Below are 19,513 nucleotides of genomic sequence, written 5' to 3'. Positions count from 1 at the left end.
GATTCGATTTATTAATTTGATGTATAAGTTTTCAATTTATGTAACATTCAGTATTTTAAGAATTTATTTATTTATCTACTAGTAGTTTTAATTTTTTAATCGAATATTAGAGATTTATGTAATCGTATTTTTTTAATGTTATTTTTCGTTGTGTTATTTTTAAGTGTATAATATTAATTAACTAAATAAATAAATAAGTAATAATCAAATAATAATGAAAAATTAATATTTTTTTATTCAAGACAATTAGAACTGACACTGAACGACTTCTTCAGTTTCTTCACAATGTCAGTTTTTCAGTGTCACTCCAGTCAGCGCCCATTCATCAGGAAGACACTGAAAGAAAATGAAAACTGACCATCACGACACCCAATGCTCTAACCTAAATGTGTTGGTGTATTGGTAATGACTTAACTTTCCATAAGGAAGGTCAGATGTTCGATCCCCATCAGCTGCAAAATATTTCCATTGAAGTTACGCGCCCATTTCATGGGCCTTAAAGGTTGCGTACATCTTGCGTTCGAGCCTCACCCAATGGGGTTTTATCACACGCGATGCTCGTATAGATTCACCGTGGGGGTTTTGTCCTGAGAGGCAGTAAGACTATAATGTACGTCCTAAATAATGTTCGAGTGAATAAGTTCCGACATCACATTTGGACCCGTAAGTAACGCTAGCTAATTCCTCACTGCCGTTCAAAAAAATTAAAGACTCTAATTGTATTTTTGCTTCCCGGCCTGTATTTTGAGGGGTTGACCTTTAATTAAATTAAATCCTAACTATTCCAACAACAACAAAAAAAAGTCATCTCTTTATGTTGGTGAGTAGGTACTTCTTGTCCCACCTGTCTTCCCTTGTAACCAAATTCTTTGATAAATCTCATAACTGTACCAAGCTTTAGATGGAAATATCAATCTAAATGCCACGGAGTATCTCTTTCCACTTTCCCTCTTATTTTATGAGAATTAATATCAACTTTTGTGTCTGATTCAGGTGTGTTTTAGATTTATCTTTCCAATTTCAATGACAAAATCCAGGTTTTCCAATATGCATGTAAATTCTGAATCTTTTGTTAGTATCCCATGTTAGTCTCTTGCTTATGCCGTTTATTTGGTAGAATTTAGATAAAAAAATAAAGATTTGAAAAGGCTGATCTTTTTTGCATTCTGACTCAATTCATAGCTGATTAAAGGTGATGCTTTGCTTCTTTTTTTTCTTTTTTTTAACATGGTCTTTATTATTGATTGTTTTTTGGGAAATTTTTCATGTTACAAGTTTTGAGCTTTTCTGATAATATGTTATGCTAAATTATTGACAAATTATAATGTTATTGTTCACAGTTAGTGATTAATTAATTAGCATATGTACCGTTGATGTCAATATATTAAACTTTACACTTCTCTTCTCTGTAATAATTGTAATAAACTAATAATCCATTAAGGGGAAGTGGCTCGAAAGTGTAATGTAATACTGTAATTATTAAATTACACATTTTTGATAAACACATTACCCTTTTAAATATGTGAAAAAGTTATATTAAGTCAACCTTTATTTGTAATTTAAGTAATTTAGGTTATCCTTTCGGGTCATTTTCCTATTCATTTACAATCTTGAGGTTGAGGGTTAGAGGGTCGGAGTCCTGTTTAGCACATTTCGTAGTGTATATATTTGTGTTAGTACTAAATGGGTGGGTGAGTTTGCCTTTAAAAAAAAACTAATATGTAAACACTAATGAACAGCAGAACAGTAAAAGTTGATGTCATGTTGACGTTCAGGCTTCACGCTTTGTCATGTTGATGTCATCATCCATTATTTATTTATTTATTTTTAAAATTTTTCTTTTTAAACTTTTACCTTTTTTTTAATAAAATTTTTTACCCCCAGCCGCAATGCAGGGACTTTTTTACTTGTTAATAACAAATTAACAATAGACGAATAAGTTAATTTATCAGTCATTATCTTCACATTCATGTTTTAAAAGGTCAAATTAGTCATTTTGTAGCTAAAAGCTTTGTATAAGCATATTTGAAATCTTTCATATATATATATATATATATATATATATATATATATATATATATATATATATATATATATATATATGTATATGTATATGTACATGTACATGTATGTATGTATGTATAAGTATGTATTTGTTGATATCTTGTGATATTGAACATAATGTTTGACAAAAAAAAAAAAATCTATAAACTAAATTTCTACAGAGACTCAATTTTGGGAGGCAATGAAGTGTTTTATTTTTTCTACCCGTGAACAAAAGGATGAAGCACCAAAAACAACAACAAAATCGACATCTGTTCGATCTTTGTTTTCAATAATTACAGGAACATCATGGACCGGATCAAATTTTGAACGTGTGTCTGATACTAGCTCAGAGTCTATAGAACGGCATAATGATCCTAGTTTTTCACAGAGGCCAAGTAATCTTAAAGTGTTCACTTTTGGTGAGCTTGAGTCGGCTACAAATGGCTTTAGCCGGTCTGCAAAGATTGGTGAGGGAGGGTTCGGGTGTGTCTACATCGGCTCAATCAAGTCCCCGCAAGACCCGACTAGAAAGGTTCAAGTGGCTGTCAAGCAGCTAAGTACACGAAGTTTTCAGGCAAGCTTTTCCATCTACTTATGATGACGAGTTGATATTTGTCTCAAAATATATGCAAATTATTATATCTTTTTGGGTAATTTGCACAAAAATGTATCAAACTAAGGTCACATATTGAACAATGAACAGAGCAGTGGTTGACTAGTCTGGGTTTCGGGGGGTCGCAAGTTCAATTCCCATGGGAGGCATCTTGAATTACATCTTAGTGGTGATTTAATTTTGGTGTGCTCCTAGAGGGTTTTTCTCTGGATTACATCCTAGTGGTGGTTTAATCTGGAGTTTCCTCCTGACACGGGCCTAGAATATGATCGGGTGGTGGTCCCCCGTTTCTAACTCGTTCAAAAAAATAAAAATGGGCTTTCATAGTGTGTAACAGTCCTGCTATTCAGTTTTGTTGTATGTATTTTGTTGATGTTACAACTTTCTTCTTGCTAATTGAGAATGTTTGGTCCAATAGGGGCACAAGGAGTGGGTGACTGAGGTAAATGTTCTTGGGGTGGTTGAACACCCAAATCTGGTGAAGCTAATCGGTTATTGTGCAGAAGATGATGAAACGGGTATTCAACGACTTCTTGTTTATGAATATATGCCTAATAGAAGTGTTGAAGATCATTTATCGGCCAGGAATAAAAAACCTCTTTCATGGGCTAAGAGACTGAAAGTAGCTCAAGATGCAGCTCGTGGTTTGGCATACCTACACGAGGAAATGGAATTTCAGGTAATTTTCCCATTTCCATTTTGTATCAAATTTTTTTTGTACAAGTTGGAAGTGTTTGTGAATAATAATCGTAAGGGTGCAAACCAAAGTTCTGTTAAAGGATATTATTGCTTGTCCATTAGCCCGTTATCTTTATGTTGATCTAGGGCTTGGCCCAATTTAATGTTCTCTATATTTTGGTGTAATATCTTTTTGGGGATCAATGGAAATAATCTTCTTTCATGGTATCACAAGAAAAATACCTAACCCTAATATTTCAAACACCATCGTCAGTTGCTTCTACAATCAATCTTTCAAGCAATTCTAATAACCATTTTCTACCATCAATATATTAGCAATATCCTCTTTCACCACTACAATTAAATTATTGAATAATCGGTGCCGTCTGTCTCGTTACCCACGTACGATTCCTTGTAATTGTTTTACAATTGTTTTGCTAGCAAAATCTTCAAAGATGTATATGGAATTAATTCCCTCCTACTTAATTGCTTGCTGTCACCATCATCTACAAATAAACAATAATATATCGTATGGGTGCATTTTGTGAGACTTCAAAGAAGCAGCAACAAATTTTATTTTTATATACGGAGTATATAGATAGATAGATCGTTTGCAAACTGATTGAATACGAAGTCTTTTCTCCTGTTTTGATATGGCCAAAGTAACTTGTGGTGCTCCACAGGAAACAACGATAATACCGCTTCACTTTCTCAAGCTCGAATATTATTTTTGCCCAACAAAAATTAATTAATGAATATATGTTGGGCAATCGATCAAGTGGAAATTCAGCCCACCTGGCCCATCATGCTAGCCCATCATGCTCTACACATGGGCCACCAGTTTACACCGGGTCTGCTTACCTTGCACAACAACAGAACAGTGGAGATACACGATGGAATATGGATACAGGTGCATCATCTCACCTCTCTCCGTCTGTAAATAATCTTAGTTCAGTTTTTAATCATTGTATATATTCGTATGTCGCTGTGGGTGATGGAACACCTATTCCTGTCACAAACAGTGGTCATAATATTTTGCCATTCTTTCATCGCCCTTACACTTAAATAATGTTCTTGTCACTCCCGATATAGTTAAAAATCTTGTTTCTGTTCGTCAATTTACCCGTGATAACAAAGTATCCATTGAATTTGACGAATTTGGTTTTTCAGTAAAAGATTTCTTAACTCGTCAACTTCTTCTCCGATGTGACAGCACTGGTGACTTGTACCCTGTCACGACTCCTGATTCGCAACCTATCCATAAAGCCTTATTGACTACTCACACAACGTGGCATCAACGACTTGGACATCCTTGTAGTGATGTGTTACGTCGTCTTGTTTCTAGTCATGCTATTACCTGCAGTAAGGATAAATCTCCCACACTTTGTCATGCATGCCAACTTGGCAAACATACGAGACTTCCTTTCTCCCTTTCCAGTTCTAGGGTTAATAGTACTTTTGACATTATTCACTCGGATTTATGGACTTCTCCAATTCCGAGTCTTAGTGGCATTAAATACTATGTCCTATTTTTAGATCATTTTTCGCATTACTTATGGGTTTATCCTCTATATAATAAATCGGACACTTTCGCCAAATTTCTTCAATTTCGCGCTTTCGTTAAAACTCAGTTCAATTGAGAAATTAAACCTTTTCAATGTGACCATGGGGTGAATTTGATAATAAATCTCTTCACCAACTTTTCCAATCTAATGGCATACACATTCGCTTTTACTGTCCTCAAACCTCATAATAAAATGTTAAATCTGAACGCATGATACGCACCATCAATAATCAAATTCGCACTCTCTTCTTTCAAGCACATCTACCACCTCAATTCTGGTTTGAGGCACTCCACATGGCTGTCTACCTCCTTAACATTCTTCCTTCTTCAGCCATAAATAATGACATACCTCACTCTCGTCTCTATATATACAAACCCAATTATGCCTTTTTTCAAGTTTTCGGTTGTTTATGTTATCCTCACCTTAACACCACAAATAAACTAGCTCCACGTTCTACCCCTTGTATCTTTCTCGGATATCCATCAAACCATCGAGGCTATCGTTGCCTTGATCTTGCCACCAATAAAATTATCACTTCTCGACACGTCACTTTTGATGAAAACACGTTTCCCTACAAATCATGACTCCCAACCAACCCCCATCTTATTCTTTTCTTGAATTTACTCCTCCATCCCTTGTATCTCATTCCCCGCATCCAAATGCTACTCACAGACCAACTGTTAATACAACACCGACCCAACCTAATGATACCCCTCCACCTCGCCCCAACATCATCAACATGTCGGCTCAAACAAATACCCCACCACCCATAACTCAAACTCCACCCACACCTTCTCATGTCTCTGACGATGCCTCCACTTCAGATTAACCCACCACTATGCACCCTCCACCTTCAGATCAAGCTCAACCTACACAACACACATCCCATTCACAACGTAGCACATCTACCTCTACTCATCCCATGGTAACTCGATCTCGTCTTGGTACAAACAAACCAGTCCAACGTCTAAATCTTCACGTCTCAAATGTGTCTCCTGTTCCAAAGTCATACTCCGAAGCCCTCTTTGACCCAAATTGGCAAAATGCTATGCAAGACGAATACAATGCTTTGATTAAGAACAATACATGGACTCTTGTACCTCGCCCATCGGATGCGAACATTATTCGTTCTATGTGGCTCTTTAAGCACAAGCATAATGCAGATGGTTCTCTTAGTCGCTACAAAGTGTGATTGGTTGCAAATGGTCGTGGCCAACAGATCGGGATTGACTGTGATGAGACATTTAGTCCGGTGGTTAAACCGGCCACCATACGTACGGTCCTTAGTCTTGCATTGTCTCGTAATTGGCCGGTTCATCAGCTCGATGTCAAGAATGCATTTCTTAATGGTAATCTTGATGAGACCGTCTATATGCATCAGCCTCCTAGTTTCGGGATCCCGGACACCCTGACCATGTTTGTCTTCTGCGAAAGTCTCTTTATGGCCTCAAGCAGGCTTCTCGTGCCTGGTTTCAGCGTTTTGCAGGTTACGCTATGCGAGTTGGTTTTCAGCATAGTCATTGCGATTCATCGTTATTTATATATCGACAGGGCTCTGACATTGCATATTTATTTCTTTATGTTGACGATATTGTGCTGACAGCTTCCTCTACTACACTACTTCAGCGCGTAATTAATTCTCTTCATCGGGAGTTCTCGATGACTGATTTAGGTCCGTTGAACTATTTCTTGGGGATTTCTGTCACCCGCACTTCTGCTGGAATGTTTCTCTCCCAGAAGAAGTATGCTACTGAGATACTTGAGCGTGCTGACATGTTACATGGTAGAGCCTGTAGGACGCCTGTCGACACTGACTCTAAGCTGGGGCCCGAGGGTCCGCCTATATCGGATCCCACTTTATATCGCAGCCTTGCTGGCGCTCTTCAGTACCTCACCTTCACGCGACCCGACATCTCTTATGCCGTTCAGCAGATATGTTTATTCATGCATGATCCTAGGGAGCCACATTTCTCGGCTCTCAAACGGATCCTTCGTTACATTCGAGGGACTCTTGATATGGGCTTCAGTTATTTGTTTCATCTACTACTTCCCTTATAGCTTATTCAGATGCTGATTGGGCGGGATGCCCCGCCACTAGACGATCTACATCTGGTTACTGTGTTTTTCTCGGCAACAACCTGCTCTCTTGGTCGTCGAAGCGCCAATACACACCCTCTAGGTCCAGTGCAGAAGCCGAATACCGTGGTGTTGCTAATGCGGTTGTAGAAACTTGTTGGTTACGCAACCTCTTACGGGAGCTACATTGCCCATTGTTTTCAGCCACTCTCGTATACTGTGACAATGTCAGTGCTGTTTATCTTTCGTCCAACCCGGGTCAACATCAACGGATGAAACACATTGAGATTGACATCCATTTTGTTCGGGATCTTGTTGCTACCGGACAGGTTCGTGTTCTTCATTTTGTTTATCTTCACGAAGGGCCTGTCATCTGCTCTTTTTGAAGAATTTCGTGCCAGTTTGACCGTTCGCTCCTCTCCCGCTCCAACTGCGGGGGGATGTTAAAGGATATTATTGCTTGTCCATTAGCCCGTTATCTTATTATGTTGATCTAGGGCTTGGCCCAATTTAATGTTCTATATATTTTGGTGTAATATCTTTTTGGGATCAATGGAAAATAATCTTCTTTCAAGTTCAACATTGGATATGAAAAGAAATAAATGTGTACATAAGTTTAAGAGAAATTCTATCTACTACCAATTAATTATAGAGTTTTAGAGACTCTTGGGTTTACATTGTAGAACATGTTGTTGGACTATAGATCATATATATCAGTGGAATGGAAATGACTAAGGGCATGTAAATTTTTATCATCATCAAAATTTAAGTCTTCTAAAAAAAATCTGGAATTCACTCTAGGTCAAGGTTGTAAAACTCGCGACTCGGGGAGTACTCGGCAGGAGGTTTTTGAGGAGTACTCGGCGACTCGGGGAGTACTCGGGGGAGAACTCGGATGTTGACTAACGTTGACTTTTCTAATATAAATAAATATCTTTAATATATTATAGATATATGATATATATATTGGCTATAAACAAACATTTTATAAATAAATATGTTAAATATATAAAATTTATTTACATCTAAATATTTGTTTTAATTGGAGGGGTTAAATTGTATCTATTTGATAATGAAGTTGAAAGAAAAACTGAACCTCAGGTTTTAAAATCTATAACAATTAAACTTTAGGGGGTTTAAATGTAAATTAAAAATAATAAATCGAGTAGTTTCTACATTTGAAGAGAGAGAAGTACAACTTTCCATTTCTCTTTTTCTGAATCTACCTCTTCTCTCTCTTCAATTTAAAATAAAGTAAAAAAAACACAAGTCTCAATTCAGATCGACAAGCGTTTTGTTTCAAATTATTCAGATCGACGAGAGCTACTGGAATCGTTCAGATCGACGTGATCAACAACGCTCATTTCCGACAAGTTTTGAGTTTTCCGACGCCGTTGACCGCCGTTGACCGCCGTTGACCGACGGTTGACCGAGTAATGAGCGAGTTAGTTGCCGATTACTCGCTGAGACAGTTTTGACGAGTAATCGCCGATAAATCGGCCGATTTAACCGAGTTTTGCAACCATGCTCTAGGTATATATCTATATCTATATATTTCTTATCTATCAACCAAAAAGAAATATACCATGAGACATTCATGTTAAAAGGTAACTTGATTTTCTTAGTTCATATTTTGTCAATTAAATTTGTGTGTCTCTATATATATTTCAATAATATCATTTAAGATCTTAGCTCTGCCTCAGTTAATATAGATCATTATAATTAGATTTTGATCAGGCACATTATACACTCACTCGCAAAAACTACAATGTCACTAACATAATTTTCATTTTTGTAGATTATCTTCCGAGATTTCAAGTCGTCAAACATTCTACTTGATGATGAATGGAATGCCAAACTTTCAGATTTCGGTTTAGCTCGTCTAGGTCCCGAAGAAGGACTTACTCATGTCTCCACAGATGTACGTTCTTACAACTATTCTTTTTTACTTTTTCATTTTTTTCTTTCTAATTATCCACCACCTTCATGACAAATGTGTTAAATCCAACCATCATCTTCATATGATCAGGTTGTAGGAACCATGGGATATGCGGCTCCAGAGTACATGTTAACAGGACGCCTCAGATCCCAAAGTGACGTATGGAGTTACGGTGTTTTTCTCTATGAATTAATCTCGGGTAGGCGTCCATTGGACCGCAACCGACCAAAAAATGAGCAGAAGCTACTTGAATGGGTGAAACCTTATCTCGACTCTAAAAAGTTTCGACTAATTGTTGACCCCAGGCTAGAAGGTAAGTACTCGATGAGAACAGCACAAATGTTGTCCACTATAGCCGACAAATGTTTGGCTGAGAACCCGAAAGCAAGACCAAAGATGAGTGAGGTCTTGGAAATGGTTAACCAGCTTGAAACCAGCCCAAGAACACCTCTAAATTCTAATGAGTCTCGTCCATGTGGCTCCTTCTGTTGAACCCATAAAGCCGGATGAGTCCCACTGAGGCTAATATGTGATCCATTATTAGTACTTGTCAACAGATGGTCTTTGTTTGTCAAGAGATATAAATGGTTTGTTTGGTGTTTATAAAGAGAAGGTGTTTTGTGTATGGTGTCAATAGTTGGTTTCAGTGGGATTTTAACTTCGCGGGAAAATGCATGTGTTTGGTGTTTATTTTAGGATGGTTGGTTTTCTACCGATGTTGTCATATGACCAACGGTCGGAAAACTTATTTGTGTGCTTTTCCGGTTCCCCTTTTCCCCACCTTTTTCGCATCTTCTTCGATGTTTTCCACTTTATCTCTTCCTCATGCCGCTGCCGTTTGATTGACTTAACACTACATTTCCCCTATGATCGATTAGGCGAAGTCTTCATCCTTTAAATAATTCCAATGGTTCAAGTTGGTGGTTTCGGGTTTCTTCTTTAGGCGTCAGGCGTCTGCCCCCAGGTTGGGAAGAATCTGTCGTTTGGTTTTGGTTTGTATTGGTGTTTTATGCGGTTTTGGTTGCAAGGTCTTGGATGTATTTAGGGTGAGTTCCTTGTTAGATTTAGTTTGCGGTTAGCGTGGTTATGATATTGTTGGGTTATGCTTTGTATAGTTTGATTTAGAGTCCATGATGGTGCTTTGTCGACAAATTTGTTAGATACGGTGTTTTAGTGATTGAGTGACTTCAATCGATTTTAGGATAATGGTTTGGTTGTTTGATGGTTGTATATTGGTTGTTTGGTAGGTTTCACCCAGCTACTTCCCCTGGTTCTTCATTTCAATCTTGCCTTGGGTTTCCACCCATTGCTCGGTGTTTCCTTCCTCTGGTGCCCGTTCTATATCTCGTTAGCACCACTCGATTCAGATGAATGTTTTGTTCATTTTATAAGTAAGGGCTACAAACTTTGGAGCAATAGTTGAACATGTGATGGTATTGGTTTGTTTTTTTTAAAAAAAAAATGATGGTAAATCATGGGAATTGAAGTTTGATGTCAAATGATACATGTTGTCTTATTAAACTACACGTTTTGGTGTCATGTTAATGTGTTTTGGGGTTGTTGAAACAGTCGGGTCAAAACCTAAAACAGTCAATTTTCTGATTCAGGGAAGGAATGTGCCGCTTTTCAAGGAATGCGCCAAATTCCAGTTTGATCAATGCGAGTCCCTAGTACAATGCGTTGCATTGGTGGAAATGCTCCGCGTTTGTTATTATAACGTGATATACAAAACATAATAATGAAGGCTATTATTATTATTATTATTATTATTATTGTTTGATTAATTATTTTAGCATACAAATACATATATAATATATAGGAGGTGATGCTCACACACTAAATATTAATCCATACACACTTAATTTACTATTATGTATTTCCTTACAATAATAGAGGTTCAACTTTCTAGATAAACTTAAAGATATAATTGTAACTTTTATGGTAAAAAGTGTGTATGGATGTGTGAGTATCACCTCCCATAATATATAGGTAAGTGAAGTAAACATAATCGAACAAATACATCGAATGGACTGTAGAGTATAAGCCCAATAGAAGAAATGGGCTACATAAGATAACGGCTAACATCCCCGTAGTTGGAGCGGGAAAGGTGTGGACGCTCAAATTGATTCTGAACTCCTCAAATAATGCAGTCTGAAGACCTTTCGTGAATATATATGCATATGGACATGTCTCATAGTGACCAAATCCCGAAAAAGTGGATTTTTACTCAATGTGTTTGGTTTGCTCAGATACTAAATTATAATTTGAAATACAAAACAGAATATCGAAGGCTACTATTATTGCTTGATCATTTCTTTGAGCGTACAAACACATACATAGATAAGTAAAGTAAACATAGTCTAACAAATACATCAAATGGAGTGTAGAGTATAAGTCCAATATAACAAAAGGGCTAGATAAGGTACCGACTAACATTTGTGAGAATTAGATTGCATCTCAAAATTCATCAGCATTTTGGAAAAAAATTATCACTTTCTGTGTTTATTTTCTCGATCGCTATGTAAGATAAGGTCAGATATATTATGATAGGATCAAGAGGGAAGTAATCAAATGGAGGAAGGGGGAAGTAAATCTCAGCCACAAGATCAAAATCACCTCTAGATCTGAGCGAAGGGGCAGTTTGGTCACTTTCCCATTCTTATTTTTTTAGAGCAAAATCAAATAAATAAATAATCACGTAGTAGTAGTAATAATAGTAATAATAATAATAATAATAATAATAATAATAATAATAATAATAATAATAATAATAATAATAATAATAATAATAATAATAATAATAATAATAATAATAAATAGCTATTATAATATATTGATGAATAATAATAATCAAATATCTTTTAACTTCTAAATTTAATATAAATCTCTCAATCTTAACCCTCTGTTAACCTGAAAGTGAATTAAAGCTATGGATATGCTATATATTTTCACTTTTGTTCTAATGTAGGCCATATATCCAATAAAATACCAGTTGTAGTGACCTGAACTTTTTCATATTTATATATATTAAATGAAATTGATATTTACATGATTAAGTGTTTCCAACATGTTAAGCAATCAAACTTGTTAAGACTTGATTAATTGAAATAGGTTTTATATAGACAATTGACCACCCAAGTTGACCGGCGATTCACGAACGTTAAAACTTGTAAAAACTATATGATGACATACATATGGATATATATATATATATATATATATATATATATATATATATATATATATATATATATATATATATATATATATATATATATATATATATAGTTATCATGATATTATGATAAGTATGTACCTCATTAAGTATTTTAACAATGAGTTATATACATAAAAATGAGACTATTGAATTAAGAAACTTGAAAGCGGTATATATAACGATTATCGTTATAACAACGTCTTACTAATTACATATGAATCATTTTAAGATATTGATACACTATATATAAACATGTTAAATGATAAGTAAACATATCATTAAGTATAATAACAATGAACTACATATGTAAAAACAAGACTACTAACTTAAGGATTTCGAAACGAGACATATATGTAACGATTATCGTTGTAACGACATTTAACTGTATATATATCATATTAAGATATATTAATACATCATTATATCATGATAATGTAATAATTTAACATCTCATTAGATATAATAAACAATGTGTTAACAACATTTAACAAGATCGTTAACTTAAAGGTTTCAAAACAACATTTACATGTAACGACTAACGATGACTTAACGACTCAGTTAAAATGTATATACATGTAGTGTTTTAATATGTATTCATACACTTTTGAAAGACTTCAAGACACTTATCCAAGTACTTCTACTTAACAAAAATGCTTACAATTACATCCTCATTCATTTTCATCAACAATTCTACTCGTATGCACTCGTATTTGTACTTGTACAATACACAGCTTCTAAATGTATTTACTATTGGTATATACACTCCAATGATCAGCTCTTAGCAGCCCATGTGAGTCACCTAACCATGTGGGAACCATCATTTAACATCTAGCATGACTTATGAGCAAGGAAACAAAAATAAGAACTCCTTTTAACCCCACTCACCTTCACCACTCACCACCTACTCCATTTCACTTCCAATTTTCTTCCCAATTCTCTCTCAAAACACACACACTCTTCCATGAAAGTCTAAGTTACTATTTTTCCAGCAAAAATCATCAAATACAAGCTTTGGTTATTACCTATAATCATCATAAAAACAATTACTCAAGAACACATCAAGAACACTTCCAAGTTTACAAGTTTACTTCCAAGTTTCCTAATCCATTCCAAGCAATCATCTAAGATCAAGAAACTTTTGTTATTTACAGTAGGTTATCTTTCTAAATCAAGGTAATATTCATATTCAAGCTTTGATTCAATTTCTATAACTATAACTATCTTAATTCGAGTAATAATCTTACTTGAACTTGTTTTTGTGTCATGATTCTATTTCAAAAACTTCCAAGCCATCAAAGATCCTTTGAAGCTCAAGTTATTTTTTCATCATTTCCAGTAGGTTTACCTACTAAACTTGAGATAGTAATGATGTTCATAACATCATTCGATTCATATATATAAAACTACCTTATTCGAAGGTTTAAACTTGTAATCACTAGAACATAGTTTAGTTAATTCTAAACTTGTTCGTAAACAAAAGTTAATCCTTCTAACTTGACTTTTAAAATCAAATAAACACATGTTCTATATCTATATGATATGCTAACTTAATGATTTAAAACCTGAAAACACGAAAAACACCGTAAAACTGGATATACGCCGTCGTAGTAACACCGCGGGCTGTTTTGGGTTAGTTAATTAAAAACTATGATAAACTTTGATTTAAAAGTTGTTCTTTCGGGAAAATGATTTTTCTTATGAACATGAAACTATATCCAAAAATCATGTTTAAACTCAAAGTGGAAGTATGTTTTCCAAAATGGTCATCTAGACGTCGTTCTTTCGACTGAAATGACTACCTTTACAAAAACGACTTGTAACTTGTATTTCCGCCTATAAACTTATACTTTTTCTGTTTAGATTCATAAACTTAATTTCAATATGAAACCGTAGCAACTTGAATCACTCAAAACGGATTTAAAACGAAGAAGTTATGGGTAAAACAAGATTGGATATTTTTTTCTTGTTGTAACTACGTGAAAATTGGTAACAAATCTATATTAATCATATCCTAGCTAACTCATAGTATTTTATACATTTATTCTAATATATTATGTAATCTTGGGATACCATAGAAACGTATGCAAATGTTTTGACATATCATATCGACCCATGTATATATATTAGCTATACAGGGTTGAGGTTGATTCCAAAAATATATATACTTTGAGTTGTGATCTAGCCTGAGACGTGTATACACTGGGTCGTGGATTGATTCAAGATAATATATATCCATTTATTTCTGTACATCTAACTGTGGACAACTAGTTGTAGGTTACTAACGAGGATAGATGACTTAATAAACTTAAAACAGTAAAACGTATTAAAAATGTTGTAAATATATTTTGAACATACTTTGATATATATGTACATATTTGTTATAGGTTCGTGAATCGACCAGTGGCCAAGTCTTACTTCCCGACGAAGTAAAAATCTGTGAAAGTGATTTATAGTCCCACTTTTAAAATCTATTATTTTTCGGATGAGAATACGTGCAGTTTTATAAATGTTTTACAAAATAGACACAAGTGATCAAAATTACATTCTATGTTGAATTATCGAACCGAATATGCCCCTTTTTAGCTTGGTAGCCTAAGAATTGGTGTTTATTATAATTGCCACCAATTGACGCGAATCCTAAAGATATATCTATTTGGCCCAACAAGCCTCATCCGAGTTACGGATGCTTTAGCACTTCGATTTATCATGTCCGATGAGAGTCCCGGAATGATGGGGATATTCTATATGCATCCTGTTAAGGTCGGTTACCAGGTGTTCATCATATGAATGATTTTTATGCAGATTGCATGTAGTTTATGGGAAATGGAAATATGAAATCTTGTGGTCTATTATTACGATTTGATAAATATGTAGGTTAAACCTATAACTCACCAACATTTTTGTTGACGTTTAAAGCATGTTTATTCTTAGGTGATTATTAAGAGCTTCCGCTGTTGCATGCTAATTTATGGACAAGAATTGGAGTCAGCATGCTTGTATAATATTGTTTAAAAACTGCATTCGAAGACTTAAATTGATGTGTAATATTATTGTAAACCATTATGTAATAATCGTGTGAAAACGATATATTTTAGATTATCATTATTTGATAATCGTTGTAATATTTTTAAACCTTTATCGATAAAATAAAGGTTATGGTTTGTTTTAAAATCGAATGCAGTTTTTGAAAAACGTCTCATATAGAGGTCAAAACCTCGCAACGAAATCAATTAATATGGAACGTTTATAAATCGATATGAACGGGAAATTTCAGTTGGTATCAGAGCGTTGGTCTTAGAGAACTAGAATTTTTGCATTAGTGTGTCTTACCGAGTTTGTTAGGATGCATTAGTGAGTCTGGACTTCAACCATGTTTTTCTTCAAAAACGATTTCTTAACATTTTTTGTTGGAAACTATATATTATTAACATGTAAATATATTAATCTCTTAACGTGTTTGATATTGTATGATAGATGTCTACCTCTAGTACAAATCCTATCAACTCACCTATTAATAATGAAGAGTCGAATATACTTTGGGAAGATTCACAAATTCCCGAAGAGGAACCGGAAGAGGAGGAACTGGAAGAGGAGGAACCGGAAGAAGAAGAGGTTTCGGAGGAAGAAATATTGATACCTACTGTAAATCGATTAAATAAAAGAAAATCCTCAACCAACGGACCAAAGTTAAAAATGGTCAATGGTGTTTCCGCCAAGGAAGCAAAATATTGGGAAGATTACCAATTTTCCGATGAATCGGATCCCGATAAGGATTCCGATGATGTTATAGAAATTACCTCGACTCAATTTAATAAAGCAAAAGAAAATAATAGGGGAAAAGGTATAAAAATAGAGAAACCTGATTCCAACCCCGATGAACTTTATATGTATCGGCAACATCCGCATTTCCTAAAATGTAACAATAACCCGGGAACCTCTAAACCACCAGGTTTTTCTAAACCATTGTGGAAAACAACGGCTCGTATTAGAGGAACACCATATATCCCTAGAAAATTAGGAAAACGAACCAAGTCCGAAGAAGAAGAAACCAGTGATTCAGATTAGAGGGTTGTAATTATGTTGTGTATTATATGTATTGTAGTGTGCTTGTACTTTTATGTTCTATGTAAAAATTGTTTGTATTATTTGTTAATAATCTTTTACGAATCTAATCCTTGTCTATTTTTTACAGTATAAAAACAAAATGGACGTTAAGGGCAGACAACCAAATATTTTAGAAGACCTACCAGAGGATATGATTGAGGAAATCTTGTCTAGAGTCGGTCAGAATTCATCAGCACATTTAGTTATGGCGAAATTAACTTGTCAAACATTTGAAAAACTTTCCAGAAATGCCTTAGTTTATAAAAGGCTTTCCTTTGATAGGTGGGGTATATCGCATTGGGGAGACCGTAAGTTACACCGTGTTTTCTTTAAAGTGTTAAATGCGGGGAACCCAAATGCAATTTTACGCTACGGGTTAAGAACCTATTTTGACTCAACATATCCCAACATAGGATTTCATGAGTTAGAAAGAGCTTCTAACATGCAACATAAAGAAGCATGTTATACTTACGGGTTAGTGATGTTCGCTTCTCACCAAAGTGAGAAAAAGAACATAGGATTACAACTATTAAATGAAACATTCCCACAAGTGATGGATTCAGTAGTTGGGGTGAGAAACAAGGTTTTTAGATTATTACGGGGTTGTTGGACATTACGAAACCCTCGTTCTTTTGACGACATTACAACATGTTGCCTAGCCAATGGTCATAACGGTTACTTTCCACAAGACCAAGGATGGGAAGTCGTCTTAGTAAAACCAGAATGCATGACTTGTTTCTGGACTTATGAATTACGTGTCTTTATTTATTTTGCTGAACAACTTGCGTATTAACTAGAATTGCCTTTATAGCTGTCGAGTAGCAAAGTTTTTATGTGCTATATTTCATGCTTTATGTAAAATAGCGGTATTGTAAGTTTGCAAAATATTGTATATAAGTTTGAATGTGAAATATTATTGTAATCAGTTTTTCATATAGAATTGTAGTAGTTGAATTGTATATTAGCTACTAAGTATGAACTTAACGGGTAGGTACTACCCGAATTAAAACTATAAAACGCTAATATGAAGAAAAAGCTTTTATAAATAAGTTCATATTATGCTACGAAATACTATTGACTACTCTTAATATTCTATATGATTAACTTAATTCTTTTGGCTATTTTTGAAGGAAATGGCACTGACTACTCGTCAAAACTTGAACATGAGCGAGGAAGACTTCCGTGTTTTCCTTGCTGCGAACATAGCTGCGGTGCAAGCCGCAATGCAAAATAACAACAATAACTCTGGTTCTAGCAGTGGAACAAATTCTACAAGAACTCGTGTAGGATGCTCCTACAAAGAATTCACTGTATGCAAACCTTTGGAATTCGATGGAACCGAGGGTCCAATCGGATAGAAACGGTGGACCAAAAAGGTTGAATCGGTGTTTGCCATAAGTAAATGTACTGAAGAAGACAAAGTAAAGTACGCTACGCATACCTTCACAGGTACTGCATTAACATGGTGGAACACCTATCTCGAGCAGGTGGGATAAGATGCTGCTTACGCACTACCGTGGTCAGCATTCAAGCACTTGATGAACGAGCAGTATCGTCCCAGAAACGAGGTCAATAAGCTTAAGGTAGAGCTTAGAGGATTACGAACGCAAGATTTCAACATCACCACGTACGAACGACGATTCACAGAGTTGAGCCTATTGTGTCCAACAGCGTTCGAAGATGAAGAGGAGAAGATTGACGCATTTGTAAAAGGGTTACCAGAAAGGATTCAAGAAGATGTGATTTCACACGAGCCCGCCTCCATACAAAAGGCAAGTCGAATGGCTCACAAACTCATAAATCAGATTGAGGGAAGGATTAAAGAACAGGCGGTCGAAGAGGCCAACACGAAACAAGTCAAGAGAAAGTGGGAGGAAAACAGTGACAAGAGTTACCCATACAACAACAACAACAACAACAATCACAACCACAATCGTAACAACTATCCCAACAATCGCAACATTAATCGCAACAACAACAATCGCAATCCCAACAACAACTACAACAAGCGTCCCAACAACAATAACTTCACCAAATGTCCCAACAACAATAACAACCACATCAATCCTAATAGTAATCTCAATAACAACAATGACAACAACAATCAGAAAATTCCATGCTATAGGTGTGATGGATATCATCCGGGTAAATTTTGTGAAGTAGTATGTACCAAATGTAATAGGAAGGGTCATGCTGCAACGAAGTGTGAAGCATTCGGAACAGTGACTAAAAGAACAAATACTGCCCACATTATTTGTTTCGGATGCGGAAAGAAGGGCCACTACAAAACAACGTACCCAAACCAGGGAAATAATAATGGGCAAAGCCGTAGAAGAGTTTTTAACATTAATACAGAAGAAGCGCAGGAAGACCCGGAGCTTGTTACGGTTACGTTTCTTATTGATGAAAAACCTGCTTATGTTTTATTTGATTCGGGTACGGATAGAAGCTATATGAGTAGAGATTTTTGTGCGAATTGAGTGGTCCATTGACGTCTATGAATAATAAATTTTTACTCGAATTAGCAAACGGTAAATTAATTTCGGCAGATAAAATATGTCGGAATCGTGAAATTAAATTGGTTAGCGAAACGTTTAAGATTGATTTGATACCAGTAGAGTTAGGGAGTTTTGATGTGATAATTGGCATGGACAGGTTGAAAAAGGAGAGAGCAGAGATAGTATGTTACAAAAATGCAATTCACATTGTACGAGAAGAAGGAAAACCCTTAATGGTGTACGGAGAAAAGAGCAACGCAAAGCTAAATCTTATTAGTAATTTGAAGGTGCAAAAGCTAATAAGAAAATGTTGCTATGTTGTTTTAGCACATGTCGAGAAAGTACAAACCGAAGAAAAGAACATCAATGATGTTCCCGTCGCAAAAGAATTTCCTGATGTATTTCCGAAAGAATTACCGGGACTACCTCCACACCGATCCATTGAATTTCAAATAGATCTTGTACCAGGAGCTGCACCAATAGCTCATGCTCCATACAGACTCGCACCCAGCGAAATGAAGGAACTCTAAAGCTAACTACAAGAACTTTTAGAACGTGGTTTCATACGACCAAGTACATCACCATGGAGAGCTCCTGTTTTGTTTGTCAAAAATAAGGATGGTACATTCAGGTTGTATATCGACTACCGAGAGTTGAACAAACTTACCATCAAGAACCGTTATCCACTACCGAGAATTGACGACTTATTTGATCAACTACAAGGCTCGTCAGTTTATTCGAAGATTGATTTACGTTCTGGGTATCATCAAACGCGGG

At 35.4% G+C, this 19,513-nt stretch overlaps 1 protein-coding gene across 1 annotated transcript; it reads left to right on the top strand.

Annotated features, from left to right (window-relative positions):
• Positions 1-2,245: 2,245 nt before the first annotated feature.
• Positions 2,246-10,100, top strand: LOC139865230 (serine/threonine-protein kinase PCRK1-like). Its single transcript, XM_071853621.1, has 4 exons — positions 2,246-2,620; positions 3,078-3,338; positions 8,777-8,899; positions 9,008-10,100. Exons 1-4 carry the CDS (start codon positions 2,246-2,248, stop codon positions 9,407-9,409), a joined length of 1,161 nt encoding a protein of 386 aa, XP_071709722.1. The 3' UTR covers positions 9,410-10,100.
• The last annotated feature ends 9,413 nt before the right edge of the window (positions 10,101-19,513 follow it).

Source organism: Rutidosis leptorrhynchoides, chromosome 1 (genome assembly GCF_046630445.1).
Source record: "Rutidosis leptorrhynchoides isolate AG116_Rl617_1_P2 chromosome 1, CSIRO_AGI_Rlap_v1, whole genome shotgun sequence".
NCBI lineage: Eukaryota > Viridiplantae > Streptophyta > Magnoliopsida > Asterales > Asteraceae > Rutidosis > Rutidosis leptorrhynchoides.
This window is presented reverse-complemented; position numbering and strand designations above follow the sequence as displayed.